The sequence below is a fragment of the Anser anser genome (genome assembly GCF_964211835.1).
Source record: "Anser anser genome assembly, chromosome: 2".
NCBI lineage: Eukaryota > Metazoa > Chordata > Aves > Anseriformes > Anatidae > Anser > Anser anser.
In genome coordinates, this window is record NC_139721.1 from 140,496,783 (window position 1) to 140,513,620 (window position 16,838).

Below are 16,838 nucleotides of genomic sequence, written 5' to 3' on the forward strand. Positions count from 1 at the left end.
CAGACAGCAGAGACTGTTTGAAGAGAATACCTATGACAGAATCTTTTGCAAACTAGCGTAAGAAAGAGAAACACTTGTTTATAATTCTTAAAAAAAATCTGCTTTTCCCATTAGAGCCTCTTTTCCAAAACTCGGTAGAAATGCCATTTCATCACACAAATGTTGCCTAGTGCTACATCAAGCCCCTGGATCTAGACAACTCAACACACCTTGGAGCGGAGAATCCCTGTGCCAAAGAGAAGCTGACACTTAAAGACAGGTAAATTGCTATCCCATCATTTCATAACTTTGCACACTACCTTTGCTACCTCTAAAAGCACGCACTTCCATCAAACCCAAGCGATCAGCAAGAACGAATGGACAGCGAACTACCCTCGGGCTCCTACCCGGTACCGCAGGGTACTACCTCTGCAGCACTCCTGAGCACGTGTCTTCGGCAAGTAAGGATGGGCAAATTCATCTCTTCCTGGTTTAGAACAAGCACCCAAAACCCGCAAGACTCACATGGGTACCTTTCAAGTATCCTCTGCTATTTTGTTTACCTCTTTCAACTACCCACATTTTCATACGAACTTTTTCTGTGTTTTTACCTTACTTGCTCTTATCTACCGCACAGCTTGCAGCATGAAGGATCACAAAGCACAACTTGTCCTGCTCAGCTCCCTGCGCAATGGAAAGAGGAGAACAAATGCAGCAACCTGACAGGTTACAGCCCGCGAGAACCCTGGTCACAAGCCGGGGCCCTGATGCACTGCAGCTATTTACAGACAACGTAAGACCCACGAAGTTGGAGTGGCGGTAGGTAGCGCAAGGCCAGCATCTGCCTCCCGCAAGCAGAGATCAGGACAATGAGACATTTGTTCTGAGCTCACACAGCACGGCAAAAACAACTGCACAGCAGCCACCATTCTTCTGAACAGAAGCCAATGGGATGATTTTATTTGATTTTATTTTTAATTTCCCCAAATGAGTTCAAAGAATCCTCGGAAGAATCGCTCTGTCCTTGTAATTATCGCATAGCTCCACACAATCCGGATGCAGAGTTACTCAGGAAAAAAAAAAAAAAAAAGCAACGGGGTTGTGGTGAGCACGAAGGAGCAGCAGCACAGCCCGCTTGCGGCTGCGTGCCCTGCCACACCAGCCCATGGCGAGAAGCTGCAGCTTAGGATCCTGAGCTGGCAGAAAGCCCACATCACTGAGCTGCTGGGCTTGGCTGCAGCGTGTCGAAGAAGAAGACAAAGGGCTGGCCAAAGCCACAACAGTTAGTAGCCATCAGATACTGACAGGCTGTCAAGACAACCAAGCTTCCCCTGAACAGGAATAGGAACACACTGCTGTAGCTGCAGTCCCATCTGCGCGCATCCCCGTGTGCCAGGAAAGGCCATCTATGTCCTTATCCCACCCACACGTCCACGTCTCTCCGCAGGACCCACTGAGCAACAACATCCAGGCTTCTCGGTCACTTCAGGTGGGGACTGAGAACCTGGGAGCAGAACAACACCCATGGACGAGAGTATTTCAGTCAGAGATGAGTTCAAGTGAATCTGACAGAGCACAAAATGTCTCCAGAATCGCCACGAGGGTGGACAATTTCCAACTGGACTTTTTTTCCCCAAAGTCCGATTTCTACACAGTTGCCAGCACCAGAAGTCAAAAAGACAGTGGCGGAAGATTCAGCCATCGCAGGCATGTTCAGAAGAGATGGAGCAGAGCATTTACAAACTGCACAAAGAGATCAACAGAAGAAATCTGTCTCTCTCACCATGGATATTAAAGATATCCACAAAATTCCCATTCTCTCATTAGATGGTATGGTGACTTCAATTGAGCAGCATCTTGCCTTACATCAGGGCCATATAATCTTGGAAACAGGATTTCTTTTTCTTTGGTGACAACACATCAATACTAAACCACATGGTATCTAGCACAAAGCACTGCTGAGTTTGGAACAGGAAACAGAAATACACAAAATTCTTTGGTTCTGGGCAAATACCCTACAAACTGACATCTTGAATCAGATGTATCATAACTACCTCTTGACTCCTGCTTATCTTAATACAGATAGAAAGATACGAAGTAGGTCAGGTCTCTTTTTAGTGGTAAGCATATTTGCGTTTTTAGAAGGGATTATTTATGAAGGCACTATTGCAGAGTAAAGGATGAATTCTCTTGAGTTACTAGATGGAGAGAAAAAATTCTAAGTGATACAGACTTATATAAAGATTAAAGCCTTAAAAAAAACGAAACTATTATTAGACTGTAGAAGTCTAACATTAAAATCTACTGTTCCTGTGAAAGTTGGAAATTTGTAAGACCTGATAACAGTATGCAAATACCATGAAAATTGCAGGAGGAGAAGACAAGAAGCCAGTAATGCTTAATTAGAGGCCTCAACTGATTGTTTAAAATGCTTAAACGTGGAAGCACACATACTCATACACACAATTATTCACATGCCTTGTATATGCTAGCAAGGATTTATTTCAAATCTATTGCTATGAACAAGAGAGCACAAACACATCTGCATACGTTTGCAAGCCAAAGCTGCTTTGAATAAAGCAAGGGAGCAGAAAAGGAAAGACGACAACTCCTGGCGTTATTAAAATAGCCACAGCGATCCAAGGACAAAATTTAAGCCAAGTATCCTGGATAACACATTAATTCCGTAGAACAATGACCATTTACAAAAGACAATCACTTAAGTTGTTCAAAGCACAGAATACCCTACCACGAACACATAGCTGAAAATGGTGGAAAACGCATTACATTTTTACTGCCGTGAGGTAAGGCTTGATTCATACCATATGGCCTTACACGACAAGCATGTGCGCACGTCTGCACGTGTGTGCACAAACGCCGAGGTCTCCAATCTGCAACTGTATCCATCCCACTCTTCTAGAAGAAGTGAGGAGAAGATGGAAGGATTTGGGCAAACACAAAATCCATACTTTTTCAGGGCCATGCAGGAAAACTGTCCATCATGATTCACTATTTTTGTCTCAGAAATCTGGTAACTAATACAAATCAAGATAACTTAAGGCATGAAGATAACACCTAATTATGTTTATATACTACATCTCTTCTCTACAACGCTTAAAAAACAGTAAAACATAACAACGATCAATCACACCAGTGCCTGAATAATTCATGATAAAGAAAAGGATCGATGGACTTATCATTAAGTTCTTTTCTTCTCCCCTGTTCTGTTTAACGTGGTATAAAGCATACAGCAGTTTATTTGCCCCTTGGGCAAAAAGGCCCTGTTAACACAATATACGGCTACCTCATAAAATCGTATCTGAAGCCATCAGTCTGGGTTTAAACTAAAGAAACCTAAACCAAATATTATACTAGGACCACAGACAGCATTATGTACAAGATCAATTAGTTACCAGCAGACTTTTCTGAAATCAACGTTTATTTGCACTGCCTCACTCTGAGATAAAATAATTGCTTCTTACAATATTTTCTTTACTGTAACTACAAACAATCACTGACTTTTCAACAGCACCTCGGATTCAAGGTGTTTTGTTCCCCTGGTGCTTAAGAATATGAAATGAGATTGATGTTACTAACAACATCAAGCTTGCAAGTTATGTTTGAAATACAGATTTGTTTACATGACTACTTTTGGAAATGTAGGTTGTCTTCTGGTAGACTGAAATTAGGTTTACAATTTAGCTCAACTCAGTAGGGAGGGGTTAAGGGAAAGAGTAAGAGGAAAAGGTAGAAGGTTTTTTGTACTTGTAGCTGGAACGCATTCAAATTTCGCTTCCTACACTGGAAGTTTTATATGCCCACCTTATCATCTTTATGCTATTTTTTTCTCACCCTAATTAGATAGATTCAGAAACCAAGACTGTCATCCATTCTGGGGACAAGTGACTGTGTGTCTACTTACAAAAAACAACCTCAAATTTGAACATCAGGATAGCAGCAACGGTCACCGAGGTGGCTGCTGTCTGCCTCCCACACGTGCTGAACGCCAGCCCAGGCAGGGGAAGCACAGCTTCATCGCCCACGGCCAGGCAGCTCCCTGCCTGCGCCCCACCTTTGGCATTTCTCCTTGCTTCTCTCATGCAAGCGTGACAAAGAAAAGCATGGAATGGCAAGAAAAAGGTGACGAAACCTGAAAATAATTTCATGAGGGTCCTGCAGTAACTGCCATGACTGAATGTAAATTCCTTAAACAGTCCCTAAACGCTGAAGTAAAAACAGCAGGAATTAAACCCTCAACTCTTCTATGGCCTGGGTTTACTTCCCAGCCCTCACCTGGACAACGTGCCATCTCCATCACTGTGCTTTCTCTGTACTCCTCAACTGATCTTCTGCACAAGAGAAGCATCTTCTCCATCCTGTGGATAGAGAGTAAGCTCTTGAAGCAACAGGTGTTACTTCTATTTCAAAGTTAGGCCCATTTATTAATACAAACTTTTATTTTACACTCAACATGCTATAAGAACACTTTTGAGATGCAGCTGAACAAGAAAGCGCTACTCCTTTTGGTGAGCACGTGTAGCTCCCTCAAAGCCTTTGGGCTGTCCAAAGTGCTTCTGACTTAACAACATTTTGACTAACAAAGGTCAAAAAGACACACCAGACAGCAAGCAGTGACCAGCCAGCAACCTGATGTTGTCACATACTATTTATGGTCAGCCCCCAGATCCACAAAGCTCTTTCACAATGGATTATTTAGAACACATCCTTATTAACTGCTAATCTGAGTAACAGTAGACAGAATGGCATAAAGTAACAGTGAATGTAAAAGCAATGAAATTTTTGCCCCACGTTAGCATCCTGGGCAGGAAACACTGCTGTGCATTCACCCTTCCTCCAGTTAATTATGTAACTTCGTGTAAAAGCTAAAATCGCCACAATTTTGTAAAGCACAGGCATGTACGAACTGAAGAAACGTCACCTGAGAAGGAGTTTGGCCTGATTTGAGCTTCGGGATTTCCCACCATGCAGCCAGGCTAGCGGCAAGGGAGGACGATACTTGACCATTCTGAGCGGCTAACTGATGCAAGGCTTCTAATATTCGAATGCACCAGATATTAGAAAGCATCTTTGTTTATGTGCAATCACCCATGGTAAACAGATTCTCCACTGCTTTGACTGAATCTATAGGGCTATCATTTATTTATAAGAGTTTGATCTTGAGAGCTTACAATTACTCTCTTTTTATTTTTCTTCACCACAGAATAATTTCTGAAAGTTTGGGCTGCTCACTTAAATTATGCATTAAGGGAACATATACAGCATTTTCTTGCACAAGGGGAAAAGCATTACCTTTCTACAACAGCATCAAAATAAAAATGGCTTGGCTCTGTTACCTAGCCCCTCACCTCTGAAAGCCCAAAGATTTTTCTGTGCTGAAGGTTAACGTGTGACATGACACAGCTTTGATCCTTTCTCTGAAGACGTCTGCTAACTTAGTTGACTTACGCAGCTATCTTTCTGCAACAGTAAATCATGATTTAAAAAAAAAAAGAAAAAAAAAGAATGTTAATGAAAGATTAACTACACGCTCACAGGTAAAATTACTAATTAAAACAAGATCTCCAGTCAGATTTTTAACACAGCTAAGGAGTGCCAGGCAGTTTTCACTGCGGTAAAGCTTCACAGAGCAGATAGCTATTCATATCTGATCTAAAGAAGGAAGTCCTTATCTAATCAAACGTCTGGAAAAGCTAATGGTTTTCAGCATGAATTTTAGTACATGAAGGTTCTCTTCCTTCAACAACCGATATTTAAAAGTACTTTTACCAGCTTAATATTCTGAAGCCTGCTGCAAGTTACAACCCAATAGCTTGCAGCAATAAGAAAATTTGAAATTCATCCCATTAGAAGCTCTCGCTCCTACTGCTTCAAACTGCTTGAAGCAAGTGTATTTTGTAATTTTCACATAGGCTGCTAACAACAACATTTACATCGACTAAGTCCAGCGCCATAATTCCCTCGAAAAAAGTTTTAACAAGCAGTATGCTAAAGAATGAAAATAACTATCCCGGTAAGAACAAAGAAAATCTTAACTTTTGAAGAAAATGAGCTTCTTCATATTAAAGTTTTAATAGCGGGGGGAGAAAAAAAAAAAAGTAACACTTCCCCCACACAGACACCCTGAATAACAACAAAAATACAGCTCTCATTTCAACCATCTGTGTTCCTGGCTCCTGTAAATCATACATCATGAACCCAGAGACTGTTTCAAAGTTAAGTTATTTGCCAGGACCTTGACTGCAGCACCACAGGCTGAAATAAGCTGAGTTGCAAGAATGCTCTGGGTACTAACAGTAAAGCTAAAAGAGTGAGTATATTGCTGTGCTTCGCAGTGTCTGTCAACGTTATTCCCACAAGCAGCTTTTTAAACTCCTGTAATATTTGTCCAGGTCAGCGTGCTGCTCAGCAGGTTTCAGAACTCACCAGGAGCACGATTTGGAGCAAAGCAGTGAGAACAGCTCTCGCTGCCATCTCGAGCCGATGCCACCCGTCCTGCAAACACAACGCGGCGCCTGGGCAAGTTTGTCGCCGGGCTGCCCAGCAGCGCGTTCCCATCCTCGCCTGCCTCACCCTTGCAGCCCAGCAGTGCTGCCTGCAGAGCTCCCGAACCCGTTTGCGTCCCTAGCACTGCCCGTCCGACTCCAGCAGAAATGAAAAGCCGCCACGCACCCTCCCTGGCAGAGCTTCCTGCTGGTGCGAGGCAAAAGGCCTCCAAGCCTTTCAAGATAGGAGAGGGCCAACACGGGAACAGAAGGAAGAAGGGTAGGATAAGAAGTTTTCACATCTTATCTCTCAGCAGACACCCTAAACGAGGAGACATCAATGCAGAAATGCAATAACTAAGGAAAGCAAGGCAATTATCTGGAGGGAAATGGGAATTGCTCTGGCCGACAGACAGTTGTGAGAGGAGTGACCAGACGCTATCAGACGCCAGGCAGTAATTACGCCAAATCACATACTTGGAGTTAGCTGATAAAAATTTCTCTAGCAGGATGCTGTGTTAAGCACCCAGGACTGCCCTCTGCCTTTCTTCCGCATTTCAGTTGGCCAAAGTGCATCATTTCCTCCCAGGCTGCGAGGGAGGGGCTGAGAGCAGAGCCAAGATGACTCAGGTGCTAACCCACGTTCCTCTACAGCTGGTAGAAAACTGATCAGCGCTACATACTGCGGGTCACATCGGCTTAAGCCGTGGACAAAACTCTGCTGAAACGACCACGCCAGGCACAAAGTGGAGCAGCAGATGCAGAGACAACAACCTGTCCTGCTGCAGACGGAGGCGGCCGCAGCTGCAAACATCTCAAACCATCCGTGAGTACACAGGGCTGGCCATGTTCACTGCTCCGAGCTCTAGTGCAGTTTTTTCAGTCTCCTGGGGGCAAATTGGTTATTCAGAAAGTCTTTATACTTTTTCTTGGAGCAAAGAGGTGGTAAAAAATTTTCAACAGTTGTCTCCTTCGAGCAGTCACTTCTAAAACAACTCACTTGCTAGAAGTTGTCCCCTACTATTTACGCAGTAGTTCTGTAATCAATTTAATCCTGCATCAACTGGCACTGTTGCCATGAAGTCCCCGTTTTCATTTACCAGCTCCTCTCAGCCCCTTCCTCTACACCAGCAGCAGCGTCTGCGTAACTCCCCATGAACCCGACTTGGGAAGTGATCCAGGTGAAAACTGAAGCGGTGTGTACAAGCGTTTTCAGTGGGGTAACTTCCTCCATCTGATTTATCACACAGCTACACAAATGCCAGTAAGAGAGAAAACAGACAAAGGTGAGAGTAACAATAAAGCTTAATCCAGAATAAATCAACTCTTGGGAACACAAAACTAATTAAAACTGTGGGAAAAAAACCAACATGGAGACAAGCCCAAACAACTCCGCAAGCCTCCTTACTTGTTTCTAAACCTTTCTTTTTGTTTATTTACCCTTGGGAGGAAAACACTTGGACTCATAACACTACAAAGACAAATGGTTTAGAAATGTAAAATAGTGCCGTAGACAACAACTGGTTTGAGCCTTGAGAAACGCATCATAACCCAGCCAGGTAGTCCATGGGTGTGCATTCATTCCTCCAGCAGTGGTTATGTGCTACGTATTCAGTAGCTCTTAAGCTCAGGGCAACAGTGTCCTGATGAGACTTCCAGTTATGATATCTAGGGGAGGATTCATCTGTCTAAATGGGAGTGCCTGGGCTGCTGGGCTAGTCAGCGGAGATCCCTGCAGCCAGTGGATGCTATAGCATGATCCATCTGGCTCAGCGTGCTCGCTCTTGGTAACAGTGACGACACTCAGCTCCATTAGCTGGATAGATCAGATGTTTGTGTCTGCGGGAGGACTGCAGATGACTGACTAAGATGCAGACACCTGAATGAGGCGAGACGCATGACAAGCGCACGTCCGTTGCATGGGAAGTCATACGTTCACATACCGAGTACAGAGTGAGAGATGAGATGTTTGGATCTCAACCTTTCGCTTTGCACAACTGCCCAAGGCGTAAGGTGGAGAGCAAGAGGGATAGATAAAACTGCCAATACTTTTATTTCCTCCCAGCAAAAGTCTAAACACATCATTTACAGTTTTTTGTTTGTTTGCTTTTCTTTTTTAAAATCAAGGAAGCCTCACAACATTGCTTGAGAAATGCTTGTTGCCACGTTAGTATACAGCCTTGCTTCTAAAGGATGGAAGAAGACAGTATTTTCAGTAATGGTGATCACAAATACAGGATGAAACAAGGTGCTCCCAGCATTGCTATCACCTCTAGAAACATCTCCAAGAAGAAACGCCTTTTTTTTTTGTTGTTTCCTTTTTGTTTTAAGCAAAGCAGGATTACCTTATAACTCTACCTCTTATTTACCTTGGCATTTACTGACTGTTAAATTAAGCTCCCTTTTACTGTGAAACACCGCTATTCTATTACCCACATCTACCACTCAGTACAACAGCTCTCCATCACTTTTCCAGCTGGGATTTCTTGAAAAAAATGGAAGCATTTTGCACTTCATTGGATTCAGCTCTGTTGTTGCCCCCATGCCAAAAGGATGCTGCTACTTCCTTCCCTCAGCTTCCCCCACGCCCCTGCTTCCTCCCCGCTCACCCCTGCTGCCGCTGTGGCTCCTCAAAGCCTGCTTCCCACAGAGCGGGGAGGCTGAGGGTGGCCCCTGCGGAGTCACCCCAAGCCCAGCAAGGTTTACGCGGGGTTCCCCTCATCTGTTACTTGCCTCGCTATCTGCCGCACAACCAGCAAGCAGCACAGGAGGGTTTTCCACCGGTGCAAGTACAGGTTTCTGCTCACAGTGACAGGTTTCTGCTTCACCACCCGGTGTACAAGGTGTACAGATAAGGGATAAAGACAGGATTTCACTCACGGTGGCAGCTCGTAGAACTGCAAAAACTAGGAGCAGAAACAATTAAAAGATAACTTCAGTGTTGGATTTCCGGAGTTTTTCTGTGCCCTGCCTGCACACAGACCACTTACCACTTCTATTCTACATTATATACTTTACACTAACAGCAGCTCTGTTTAGATATACCCAATCCTCCACGCAGTCAGCATGGGAGCCAAATTTACAGATTATACTGTACATAAAGTAATTTTCCCTTCAGATCACCTCTAAATTCATTGCTCTTCAAACAAGCAAAAAGGCAAAATGGGTATATCCGAAACAGAACATTTCACATTATTTGACCCACTGGCATTTTACAAGGAATGAAAAACGTAGCCTTGTGCTGGATATTCTTAAATACTGCTTTCAAGGTCTCAGACTTGCCATATGTCAGATAGAATTCTGTGTTAATATTTTAAAGTGAAAGATTCAATGCATTTATTAAAAGCAAGAACAAATTACAGTATGTTCACATTCTTATGGCTCCGTAGTAACAAATATATCTTTCCAGTTTCCAATAAAACTAAAGATGGTGCTCAGAAAAAGCACGTGTATAATGCTTATTACCCCCGCACAACAAGCCAGATATTACATTAGCTGGAAACTTAATGTAAACCAGCTTACAGGAAAATGTTTCTGGAATTTCTGGAAAAAAAAAAAGGAAAAAAAAAAAAAGCACTCTCTTTGGTATTTCCTAAAACAAAATGTTTTAGTATATATGGCAGGTTCCAAAAAGTGTTGCTGCAGGTAGGTTGGTTGGATTCCTTCCCCTCACAAAAACTTGTCAGGATGGACTAAGAAATTAAGATGTCCTTCCCCCCCAGATAAATCAATGTAAAAATTTTTGTATTACTCATTTGTTTTAGTAAATACAAGTCTCTTCACACAGGCTTCTTGTCTTTCTTACTTGTGCGGCTCGACAGGTATACAGTAAAACCCCCGGGACCCATGGGAGAGGCAGGACACCAACACCACAGCTCTCACAGAAGCTGCCTTTCTTCATATCCAAAGGTGGAACTGATACATACCAGTGCAAAGGGAAATTAATCCTACAAAAAATGCCATACAAGGTGATCAGTGTCACGAAAAAGAAGTACTGAAAATGCACACTTCGACTTCAAGTTGCAGATGTTTTGGAGGCTATTTGATTTGCCTTTGGCTGACTGGAAGAAATAACTATCTCCCTACCTCACGGGTTCGAGGTACATGACAACTGGATTGATCAAATGTACTGGAAAAAATTCAAATACATGAAAGCAGCATCATTTCCAACCATACTCCTACCCAGAAGCCAAACTTCAAACAGTGCACTAAGAAATGCCTTTCAAACCGTGCGCCAAGCTGCCAGGTACGGCACGTAGCCGTACTGCCACGCAGCAGCAGAAGCTGCCGTGTGCATCGCCACCCTGGGGAGGCTGCTTTTATGGTGTCAGATGAACTGCTGGTGGACAGGCAGTGAATTTCCTCCAGGTGAGCTGCTAACGGCTGCTGTGTACAGCCCATTCCTTTGTCATGAAGTTTAGTTTTGCCTTTAAGAAACCGCTGATGGTTACTTGCATTATAACGTATTCCATCTTCTCTTTTGCTCTTGCCTGAGTAAATATAACTTCTTAGAGAACACTATCCTGCATGACAGGGGGGGCAGAGGGGTAGAACTGGATGGTCTTTAAGGTCCCTTCCAACCCAAACCATCCTGTGAAACAAATTCACTAGGAGAAGCTTGTGGTAATGGTCCTTAACCCCCGAACTATGCATTAAGTCTCCCTGCCATGCATTTTGCTCTCATTTTTCTTCATGCACCACGACTGTTGGTAGTCATTGCTCATTTACAGGAGTACAGAACTAATCTGAAGTATGTACTAACAGTAGGCAGTGACACTCCTATCCCTCAATGCACCAAAATCACTGAAGATTTCTCAAGTTTTCCATCGAACCTAAAAGCACAGTCCTCCCTCCATCCCCACACACATACGCCGAGGCTTCTGTTAAAGCACCAGGCATATGGTGAAATTGGATTTCATTGCTACAAGAAACCTCTCCTGTAGAGAGGGGACTGCTATTTGAAACCCTTCACTCGGCCAGCAGTCGGCACAGAAAGCAGCCGACCCTAAAACTTTCATGAACCAGGTCTCATACAGCCAGAGGTGTCGGTATGAGGTTAAAAACAAAAACAACCAAAAAAAACAACAAGAGAGGAAGAGAGAAGGTGGTTCTTCCCTGTGTGTTAGGGAACACATGTGATTAACACCATCTCAAGGCACAAGCAGACAAGCGGCCACCGGGAAGCCAGCGTGGGAACTCGCCATCCCCTGACAAGCACATACACGCGTGCTCATAACCGTACGTAAGGTGAGCTGAAACACTCACTGTAAGGTGTTACAAGCCAAAAAGGTGAACACAAACGCTCACCAGAAAGGCTGCAATTTTACACCGTGCACTCACCAAGGCAGTCGTTCATTTGGCCCAGCTCTCAGCATGCCATCTGCAAGCATTAGGAGTTTAAAGGTAAACATGGAAAAGTCCAGCATTTTTCTTAATCTGATAACCAATAAAAATAACAAATACATCCTCCTCATTAAGATTTTACAATACTAGTACTAAGCAAACAATTTGCTCCTCCTAAAGTAAAACATCTTTTGTACTGTTATAGAGCAGTTTAGTTTCTACTCTGGTGAGTCCATTTGTGGTCTCAATGAAATAATGTTTGCATTTGAAGGACATCAGTAATTTACAGCGGATTGAGAAGAGTTGGTGCCGCGATGCAAGATGAAAGAGATGACTAGTTCTACTTCATCTTAACGTTATCTAACATCACAGCCAGAACTGCAAGCTTGGCGTAAGTGGCTTAAAAAGAAGCCAAGAACTTAAGGGTCTCTTTACTGCGGTTACTGAACCATCCAGAGAAGAAACCTTCGCAAAATGCCCAGCTGAAATGGTTGTGAAATTAGCTTTCACAACACCAAGTAATGTAATGGCTGGTTGCACGCAGGCAAGCAGCAGCACTCAAGCATCAATTTCCCTATCGCCCATGCACCCAGAGGGAGAAGATATTGTGGATTCTGACTAAGTTGTGACAGCTGAACTTTTATTCACCATCATACTAGGAAAAAAAAAAAAAAACAACAGCCTGATCTTATCCTGCGGTTACAAAGTTGGGACAGCCTGAGCATATGCGTCTACCAGTAGAAAAGTCCTTGAACCGGCTGTTATTTATTATTCAAATGTGTTATTTTATTATTCAAAACTTCTTAGTTTTGAACAACTAATAACATATAAAGACCAGCAAAGACATAAATTAAAACATACATCCACTGCATCAGCTGAAAGCCATCCTGGGCTTCTGCACTACAACGTAACACTCGAGCAGTTCTTTTATGAGATCCTCCCTTACATCTACGAATGAATCATCACCACTTTCTACTGCAAAGCAAAGTTAAAAGCCAACAAAGAAATTGAACCTCTCTCAAATTACACTGATTTCACTTGCATTCTGCCTGGGTTCCTGTTGCCTCCTCACATAACTCTTAAACTCCCACCTTGCCAAGGCCCCCAAAGTTTAAAAGGGTCTGCTCATATGAAGAGAGCTCATCGCGTATTTCGTCTGTACTCAGCCAAATCACCAACTGACAGTCAAAATCAAGCCTAAGGGGTCATGGGTATTTTTGTTTGCTTGTTTGCTTTTTTAATTCAAATTCCTATACATTAATTTCAGCATGCATCCAAACCAATTTAAGTTTCAGAATAAATAATAAAACAAATTAAAAAAAAATAATCAAATATAATTTAGTCCCACTTGAAACACTGGCCAGGTTGTAAGCATCTGAGAGAAATTAGAGAGAGAACATCATATCAATCCTTGATGTATTTTCCTGGAATTTTAACAACTTCATTGCTGGGGTGCTAAGTCCCAATAATGCCAAAAATGAACAACTCATCTGAATGGACTCTACTGTACTAAAAAAAAAATAAAAAATGATTCCACTTACTGAAACTTACAGGTTACCTCTGTGACCTTCGGAGGCCACACTGTATCTGCATAATGAGCCAAATAAGGTAACAGCCTGCCAAAGTCATCCAATTTTCTAAATAGGGTGCTAAATGCGGAGCTTAATTACCAGTACTTTCCATATTCACCGATTATGTAACCAGCCTGCCTGAGCAGAATTTCAGGCTGGAATCATCTGAACAGAAGGCTGAGAGCAGCGAGAAAGAAATGCTAGATGCAAAGACTCGCTCATCTTCCCTTCCTGAACCAGGACACCAGTTACATATCCCATGTTCAAATAGCTCCCAGTCCGAGACATATTCACATTAACAGAGGAATGGAAAATCTTAACTATGCCTTATCTAACCTATCCCACCACAGGGAGGATTCTACCACAGCCTCCTGTAATCTGTCCAGTAATAAACACTGCAGTTGAAGCTATTACTTCACAATAGCATCCTCTGGTTTTCTCACCTCCACCTTCATTCGGATCCCTTGGTGGTCTAGTCTCTTCCCAGCCACAGGGGGTACATCCATTCAGAGGAAAGAATGTCATCTGCATGCATCCCTAAACTTTGGCAGTGGAGCTCTCTCTTCACCTGTAGCTAGAACTATCACCACAGTGCTAAAGGGCAGGAGGGAAAAAAACAGTTGGTTTAAGCTGTATAACCATTTAGCGCTTACTGTGCTCATCACACAAACAAGGAATGTGCGGGGTGCTAAAACACCTCCCCATCGCCACCCCCAACGTTCACACCTGATGGGTATACAAACAACAAGTTTGCATCACAAGCTTTTTTTAAAGAGATTCACAGTAAATAGCTGGTAACTAATAACTACAGCTCAGCAGAACACGCTTCAGTACTAGATCAGCTCTACATATCCATTTACCAATGCAGACATCCAAAGCTCACAATAAGAATTTTTGAATTGGGAAAAAATTGGGAAATAATGCTACCTGTGAAAGCTCAGCTGTTCAGCTGTACACTGAAGATAAAATTAGACCATTCCATCTAGATACAAATGTTCTCAACTCACTGACATAGCTGCTATTACTTAAATCATCAGCTATCAGTTTTGATGGGAATGCAGCAGCTATGGAGACAAGACTCTCCAGATACTCTGAACTGAGCTTACAGTAGAAGATAAGATCAACAGGGCAGTTGAAAAGCATTAATTTTGCTGATACCTCACTGTTCTGATCGCATATATGGACAGAGTTCTCATATGATACAGAAATTACAGTAGAACTTCAGATACCAAGTGTCAAGGGATGAACGCAGTTCTTTTTTTTTCCCGTCTCATCCATCAGTAAACTCAATATAGTCCTGAGTTTAATGGCACTTGAATCATAGTTCAGGACTTCTTATTTTGTAACAGCTTCCTTAAAAGAAGGCCTGAATGTGACATTAACTTTGACATCAGATTGCCTAGTGCGGTAGGTTTTGCTACGAGATACCAGCACCTTTTGAACACTCTATATGAGAACAAGAGTCTACCTAGAGCTTACCTAGTATACCATAAATACAACTATAAAAAAGTCAAAAAATATTACTTTGAACATATTCCTTCTCTCCTTGTGGCAAGCATCGCTTACTGGATCTTAAGGAAGGGCAGGACAGGAAAGCTTATAGGAAACGGGACACAAGCACACTCTCACACGGCGTACTTCCATCCCACCGCAGAGGGAACAACGCCACTGACCACAGCCACAAGGGCTGAGCTGGAGTAAGACCTCTTCCATCCCTGATGGCGCACGTAGCCACCTGACAGCGCAAGCTACGAGGCAACTGACGATGCTGGAGACGCATTTTCTCCCGGCACCCTCAGGACCTGGCACGTTCTGTACCATCAGGTAGCCAGGTTTTCTGCTTTCTGACACAGCCGTGGTCCCGGTAGGCACGCTGCTGCTGCAGGGCCCTTCTCCAGGCACAGGGAGAAGCAGCTCTCCTGTCACACCACGCCGGGAGCCACCGGGGCACGGAGCAGCATCTCCCACCCACCCGGTTTCCACACGGGGTGTGCGTCATGGGGCAGGTGCACCTCGACACCGTGCCCGGAGGTACCTGCGAGGAGTGGGGCAGAGCAACCCCTGGCTGGGCCCAGGAGGACGGCGATTGCCACAGGGGCTGGGGGCACCGCCACGGCACCCCGGGGTGCTGGGGTCTTGCCCCACCGGGGCTCCCGCTCCCACCCCAGAGGTGCTGGCGAGTGACAGGCCATCAAGTCGCCTTCCCCGGCTGCCCCAGCCCACCGCGCCGAACAAAAGGCCGGGCCGAGGCCCGGAAACGTCCCGGGGCTGCGGGGCCGAGCCGCCCGGCCAGCCCCGGGGGAAGGGGGCGAGCCCGCAGCCCGGCGGCCCCACGGAAGGGAGGCGAGGGGCTCGGGCGGCCCCCCCCAAGGGCCCCGCCGCCCCTCACCGCCGCCTCGGGCCCTGCGGCGGGAGGGCTGCCGGGGGAGATGGACGCAATGCAACAGCTCCGGCGGCACGGAGGGAGGGAGGGAGGGAGGGAAGGAGCGAGGGGGCCGCACAATGAGGCCGGCGGCAGCCCCCGCCGCTAACAAAAGCTCCCCAGCCCCGGGGGTCGCACCCGCCTCCGCCGCGGGGCTGCCCCCGGGAGGGGTCTCCCGTCGCCCCCCCCTCCCCCCGATTCCTCCCCGGCCCCCCCAAGTTGGCACGATGCAGCCCCCCGGGGGGCCGCGGCACAAAGCGGGCCGGTCCCGCCGCCCTTCTCCCCGCACCGACCTTGAGCCGCCTCGGGCGCCCCTAAGGTTTTGGTCACCGCCTTCCACACGTTGCAGCCCAGCAGGCAGAGGAGAAGCGCCGCCGACCTGCTCATCTCCACCCGCCTGCCGCCGCCAGGGAGAGGGAACCGCCGCCGGAGCCGCTGCCCGGAGGAGGAGGAGGAGGAGGAGAAAGAGCCGCATCAGGGGCCGGCCCGCTCCGCGCCTCCCTCCATGTTGCCGGGCGCTGCCCCTCCTGCTTTCCCCGCCCGCCGCGGCGCCCCGGCCTCCGCTGCCCCCGTCCCCCCCGGGCCGGGCGGGGAGGAGACGGGGGAGGGCTCCGCGGCCCCGGCTGCCTGCGGGGCGGCACAGCGCTCCCTGCCGGCCCTGCCCCGCCGAGGGGGGCGGCCGGGGGTCGCCGGGCGCCGGGGGTGCTCCTTCGCCGAGCCTCGCAGCCCCTCCGCCGAGCCCCGCTGCCCGGCCATGCCCGCAGCACGCCCGGAGCCCCGCCGGGCGCCGCCGGGCTTACCTGCCCCTGGGCTTCGTCCCTCCTGCCCCGCCGCCCCCCGTCCTCCCCTCAGCAGCCGCAAAATGGCCTCTCCCCGGCACCGCGCTCGCCCGGCGGGGGGGACGAGGCGGGAGAGGGGCGCGATGGCTCGCAGGGGCCTGCTCGCCTGTTGCAGACCCAAAGCGGTTTTGAAAATAAACACAGCAGCGACCGAAGGGCCAACCGAGAATCCATCTGCTGC

General features: G+C 46.2%; 1 protein-coding gene across 6 annotated transcripts in view; it reads right to left on the reverse strand.

The window, feature by feature from the left end:
- FAM171A1 (family with sequence similarity 171 member A1) overlaps positions 1–16,404 on the reverse strand; it is an 89,176-nt gene extending 72,772 nt beyond the window's left edge. The window contains exons 1-3 of one of the 6 annotated variants that reach the window (XM_083826045.1): positions 16,112–16,228; positions 5,346–5,457; positions 4,273–4,355 (exon numbers count right to left, since the gene is read on the reverse strand). In XM_083826045.1, the coding sequence (XP_083682171.1) occupies positions 4,273–4,354 (82 nt within the window). In that variant the 5' untranslated portion in view covers position 4,355; positions 5,346–5,457; positions 16,112–16,228. Of the gene's footprint in view, positions 1–4,272; positions 4,356–5,345; positions 5,458–13,839; positions 13,991–16,111 lie in introns of all 6 variants that reach the window. The other 5 variants (XM_083826042.1, XM_083826044.1, XM_083826043.1 and 2 more) reach the window with 5 other exon arrangements.
- Between the last annotated feature and the right edge of the window lie 434 nt (positions 16,405–16,838).